The 6367-nt window shown below is 39.9% G+C and overlaps 1 protein-coding gene across 1 annotated transcript; it reads right to left on the bottom strand.

Moving 5' to 3' along the window:
• Positions 1–305: 305 nt before the first annotated feature.
• On the bottom strand, positions 306–5566 carry LOC143032098 (uncharacterized). Its single transcript, XM_076196553.1, has 2 exons — positions 3655–5566; positions 306–2337 (listed from the first exon to the last, which is right to left on the bottom strand). Exon 2 carries the CDS (start codon positions 2013–2015, stop codon positions 306–308), a length of 1710 nt encoding a protein of 569 aa, XP_076052668.1. The 5' UTR covers positions 2016–2337; positions 3655–5566.
• Between the last annotated feature and the right edge of the window lie 801 nt (positions 5567–6367).

The raw sequence follows: 6367 nt of genomic DNA, 5'->3' as shown, positions 1-6367 counted from the left end.
ATGATGCCTAAGTGGGTGTCACAGTATTCTAGGGGTTAAGACAATCTAAATTACATGTACACTTCTTATCTTTTCATGTACCTTCTTATCTTGCTTGCACTGTGTCTATCTCTTCTTTTAGTATAAACATTGACATAAAAGGGAGCCTGGGAGGTATTGGACACTGCCACACACACATACATTCAAGTCGCATGCCATCATAATTTACTATGTTACAACTTGTCTATGACTGCCATAATACAATAAATTTATAGGTCCTTCACAGTTTAATCAAGGGGATGATAATGGGTTTTGCCATCACCTTTTTAATTGAATTTTGAACTCTCTTCCAGAATTTTGTCTAACTTTCCAGAACAAATTTGCTCATCGCTCCCATGTATTTTTTTCACTGCTGGAAAGGCTTTTCTCATGTGGGTCATCATGTGGCCTTTGAGATATTGTTTTTGAGAGAATATTGCATTGCTCAGGTCACACTGGAGTTGCTTCTCTCCTGTGTGGATCTTCGTGTGATCTTTGAGATAGCTTTTTACTGAAAAGGCTGCATTGCACAGATTGCACTGGAAAGGTTTCTCTCCTCTGTGGATCCTCATATGCACTGTGAGAGAATACTTTATTGAGAAAGCAGAATCACATTGGTCACACTGGAAAGGTTTCTCTCCTGTGTGGGTCCTCATATGAACTTTGAGGTCACTCTTTAATGAGAAAGCATTACTGCACAGTTCACATTGAAAAGGCTTCTCTCCTGTGTGGGTCCTCATATGAACTATGAGGCCACTCTTTAGCAAGAAAGCTTTATTGCACAATTCACATTGAAAAGGCTTTTCTCCTGTGTGGGCCCTCATATGCAGTGTGAGATTACTCTTTGTTGAGAAAGTAGAATCACACAGATCACACTGGAAAGGCTTCTCTCCAGTGTGGGTCATTATATGAACTTTGAGGCCATTCTTTTGTGAGAAAGCTTTATTGCACAGGTCACATTGAAAAGGCTTCTCTCCTGTGTGGGTCCTCATGTGACAATTTAGTTTACTCTTTTGTGGGAAAGCTGCATCACACAGGACACACTGGAATGGCTTCTCTCCAGTGTGGGTCATTATATGATCTTTGAGGTGATTCTTTCGTGAAAAAGCTGCACTGCACAGGTCACACTGGAAAGGCTTCTCTCCTGTGTGGGTCCTCATATGCACTGTGAGAGAACTCTTTCTTGAGAAAGTTGCATCACACAAGTCACACTGGAAAGGTTTCTCTCCTGTGTGGGTCATTGTATGACTTCTGAGGTGCTTTTTTAGTGAGAAAGCTGCATTGCACAGGTCACACTGGAATGGTTTCTCTCCAGTGTGGGTCATCATATGAATTTTGAGGTAATACTTTCGTGAGAAAGTTGCATTGCACAGGTCACAATGGAAAGGTTTCTCTCCTGTGTGGGTCCACATGTGATGTTTGAGACTGCTCTTCTGTGAGAAACCTGCATCACACAAGTCACACTGGAAAGGTTTCTCTCCAGTGTGGGTCATCGAATGACTTCTGAGGTGCTTTTTTAGTGAGAAAGCTTCATTGCACAGGTCACACTGGAATGGTTTCTCTCCAGTGTGGGTCATCATATGAAGTTTGAGGTAATGTTTTCGTGAGAAAGCTGCATTGCACAGGTCACAATGGAAAGGCTTCTCTCCTGTGTGGGTCCTTATGTGATGTTTCAGACTGCTCTTTTGTGAGAAAGCTGCATCACACAAGTCACACTGGAAAGGTTTCTCTCCAGTGTGGGTCCTCATATGAAGTCTAAGTTTATATTTTTGTGATAAAGATGCATTGCACAGGTCACAATGGAAAGGCTTCTCTCCTGTGTGGGTCCTCATGTGATATTTGACACTGCTTTTTCGTGAGAAAGCTGCATTGCACAGGTCACATTGGAAAGGCTTCTTTTCTGTGTGGGTCATCATATGCTGATTGAGATCATCCTTTAATGGGAAAACTGCATTGCACAGGTTACATTGGAAAGGCTTCTCTATGTGTGTCATCATGTGACATTTGTGATCACCCTTTCGTGAGACAGTAAAATCACACAAGTCACACTAGAAAGGCCTCTCACAAGTATGGGTCATCATATGCTGTGTGAGGATACTCTAAATGAGAAAGCAGAATTGCACAAGTCACACTGGAAGGGCTTCTCTCTGGTTAACTTGATATTGGAGACCATTCTTTCATGAGAAGGCTGCATCACACAGGTCACACTGGAATAGTTTCTCTCCGGTGTGAGTCACCTTGTAGCAAATGAGATCACCCTTACTTGAGAAAGAATCTCATAGGTCCTGTTGGAAAAGCTTCTCTCCAGTGTGGATCATCCTGGAAAAAAAATTATAAGAGTGACATATAATTCTTTAAATTTAAGCAATAATAGACTTGTGGATGTTTTGTACACACACCATTTCATACTTAAGTTCCTTTGCACACACCATCACCTAACATATAATAGGTAGAAACACGAACTGATAAGTGCTATGATGTATTGCACTCTGCTTTTTCATTAGAAATGCAGTGAAAATAATCTAATAGCTACATATACCCACCCCACCATGATCAGAATGACTCAAATTTTGCCCCAGTTTTTTCATTTAGTCACAAGATTTGGAAGGGGGTTAATGGCCCAGGTGGCCACAGCAGTCATATATCAAAAGAACTCCATATCATTCCACATCTGGGCTCACAGGACTTGAATCTAAGCCTGACCTACTCTAGGAAGGCTTATTCAGTTCATCTCACTCATCTGACTCAAATAAGTGATGCAAGTCACATTAAGATATACTGGTAAGTGGCATCAAAAGAACTCCATATCATTTCACATCTGGGCTCACAGGACTTGAATCTAAGCATGACCTACTCTAGAAAGGCTTATTCAGTTCATCTCACTCCTCTGACTCAAATAAGTGATGCAAGTCACATTAAGATATACTGGTAAGTGGTATAACTGGGTTAAATTGTAATATATGAAAGTCATCTACAAAATTATAGAGGTACTATGGTGAGTTGACATGCCTTGTCCTTTTGTTCCCCTGTGCATAGCAACAAGTGTGCCCAGCAATGCAGGCCCTGCTCCCATTTTATGTAAGCTGGGTTATGTGGTTGCTCCTCTGGGATATGATTGGCCGAGACCCTGAGTGACCCAAGCTGCCCAGCGTGGGTTGCCCAGGTTAGAGGTTTATCACTCCAGGGAGCATGCATGCTGGTAACACTATACAAACACAGCACATTCATTTCTGCTAACAAGGTATTTCATCCTCTTAGTTTGTAAATAACTAGTTTGCTCCACCACAACCAAGGTCAACAATAAAGTAAGACACAGAACCCGTGTTTATATTTAGCCTCACCCTCAACCACACTTTGCCATAGTACTATCTATCTTGTCACTTTTAGTAAAATACCTATTTGTCTAACTGTAAAAACCATCAGGTATATTGTATATACCCAAATAATAGTAGAGTTTTTCACCCCATTTTTTTTAAGGCTTTTACGTGGATACTACATTTTCAGGGATGAAATTCATGTCAAATCTGGGTTGAAATCTTAATTAGCAAAAGCCAATTTATGTATAAATCATTACATAAAAATATGAAGATATATATTTAAAAAAATATTAAAAAACTCTCACTGATGAATCATTACCATGGTGATTTGCTCTCATAAATATTTAACCTTGCTCTTTAACAGCTTGTTGCAAGGGCAAAACCTTCGACAATAACAACTAGTGGTGATATGTTCCACATCTGTGTAACTAAAGTTTTTCTTGAATATTTTCTGCCTTCCCTGGATTTGTTGACAGAGAAGTGTGTCTACACTTTGGCTGCCAGAAAGTGTAGATCATGTTGTACATGTAATGATATACTATACTTGGGTGCATATATGAGGCATCTGGAATAGAACAGGGAAAATGCTAGTGTCATGTGTAAGCCATTTTGCCTCTTCACATCAATTGCTTTAAGAACAATATTTCCATACCGAGGAGGTGTAGCTCTTACCTCTTTCTATTCTAGATACCTTATCTGTTAACCTTTTCAATAAGAGTCAAATTCTTGTGCACAGCATCAGATGCCTGTTGATGATTCAATGATGCATTACAATACTCGCATTATAAAATATCAAGTCACTACTGATTTATTCATTCTCTTTCACTCTGAGTAATAATAAGCACAGAAAATGTATTCAAGACATTTAAAAAAAAATTGGGGGTCATTCAGCTATAACTACTAATAAATATATCCTCGTGTATCCACTCTCCCCTCATGATGCCTACCTAGGCATCATCTTATGGAAGAAGTGAAGACAGACATATAAATATTAGGCCAATTTTTTATTGAAGATGCATGAAAAATTCTGCATTTTCTGAACACAAATTAGGGGGTCGCCTTAAAACTGAGATAAAATATATGGTACCTGAAAGATGAAAGAGTACTGGGATGGTTTATACACATGGAAAGAATGAGTGAAGAAAGATTAGTAACAGAGGTGTGGAAGGCATAGACGGAGAGAATGAACTTCAGGGGATGAGATGGATGGATGGGGTGAAAAGGGCATTGAGCAAGAGGGAATTTCTGTTGTCCATGGTTGGGTATAAATTATACAATGATACATGGATGGGATGGGTGTGGGATGGGGGTGGGGAGAATTTGGGAGTGGTTATGTGTAAATGATATTTTGATGCAATACAAATGGATTTCTCCCCATCTACTCTTTTTATGCTTAAGAAAATGGAGAGGGGGGGTGAGTCACTGAGTAAGAGAAGCAGCCTTGCTGTGTATGCACTCTGTCCTGCTACACTGCTTCTGACCCAGGGCAGTGGGTGGGATACAGGGATGACCTATCACCCATGAGAAGCTAAGATGAGAGGGAGGAAAGGGTGGTGGATGGGAGTGGAGTGGGTGGGAATGAAATGGGTGGGATTGGGTATATGCCTTTTGACTTGGCTACCTCCCTGGTACAGGGGAAAAAAGCCCTTCGTATACAGATAGTATATAGAAATATACAGGACCTTCTGAAATTACCACAACAATCATGACATACTCAGGCAGGAACTGCTATCAAAGGTGCAATCCCACAAAATGTGGAAATAGCAAGAAGACAATAATGGGAGAACTTGTACTTTAAACATTTTCAGCCTATAGGTTGTTTAAACACAGAGGCATTATATACACAAATTTAGTCATCTTTCAGGATGCCTGTGACATCTCCCTTACTGTTTGTGACACTTGTGATAATACTGGTAATAAAAAGTTGTCCTCATTCTCTTTATGGAACCTTTTTCTGATATTAGTATTATCTCAGTTTAGGTGTCCCTGCTTATCAACATTAACCATTGTACAGTTGGGTGTTCTGCAGGCTTTTGTCTCCTTTCAGCATTTCCCACACCACTGCTTCTCAAATGGATACTTCCCATATAAATACTTGATAAAAGAACTTAATAAGAGTACATATAGATATACTATCATATTTATACATACACATTATATCTATACACACATATCATATAAACTTCATATATACAATGGAAATTCTGAAAATGGTAAGCTGGTCATAATGGTGTTTGCTCCATCCCATTCAAACAGTTTCACAACAATGTAAAGAAACACAGTTAGTAGTTACAGTATCAGATCATCTCTCCGATATGAGCCAGTCCAACCAATGTACTGGATATCTATACTGGATATAAGTCCTAGCGATAGTACATACCAATGTGCAATTTCCTCCCAAAAGGAGGGTGGCAGTCAAAGCATACACTCACCTTCCACCCATCCCACATCCTTTCATTGGTCTCACATTGGCTAAATTGTGGGTTCCAATTCTGTACTTCTTTCCAGTTCCCAGTAGTGACTTAATTACCTCTCCCTACAGTGCAGACACATATCCATATGGCAATGGTGGTGGCTTTGGCTGCAGCCATGTGCCACTTGGTATAGGTTCATCATCTCCCTCCTTCATAGTAACATATCTGCACAGGTCCACCACATATTAAGGATCTCAAATATTGATGTTTCAGCGTGATTCCTGTGAATACGATACCGACTTCTACCATTAAACTCTTTAAAATTGTCAGGGGGCACTCACATAAGTTAATTTTGGTAGAAATAGCACTGGAAGCCATAACACTATAGTTTTATAATCTTCAATGAAAAGTATATTACCCACCAGCCTTACCTAACCTAACCTGTCATCGCCTATTCCTACACTATGTCAGGTTAGGTTAGACTCGTTCCCCCTCCTTCCATCAAGTTGATCAACCAACAACAAAACAAGCCGATGAGATTAACTGAGGAATTACAGTTACCCAGAGAGAACAGCCACTTCAAACTACTTACAATTTTTACATTCTCCCAAATGTGCC

This window comes from Oratosquilla oratoria, chromosome 13, assembly GCF_046742065.1.
Source record: "Oratosquilla oratoria isolate Oo_2021 chromosome 13, ASM4674206v1, whole genome shotgun sequence".
In the NCBI taxonomy this organism is placed as follows: domain Eukaryota; kingdom Metazoa; phylum Arthropoda; class Malacostraca; order Stomatopoda; family Squillidae; genus Oratosquilla; species Oratosquilla oratoria.
Note: the sequence above shows the minus strand (reverse complement) of the source record. Positions and strands in the feature narration are given on the sequence as shown.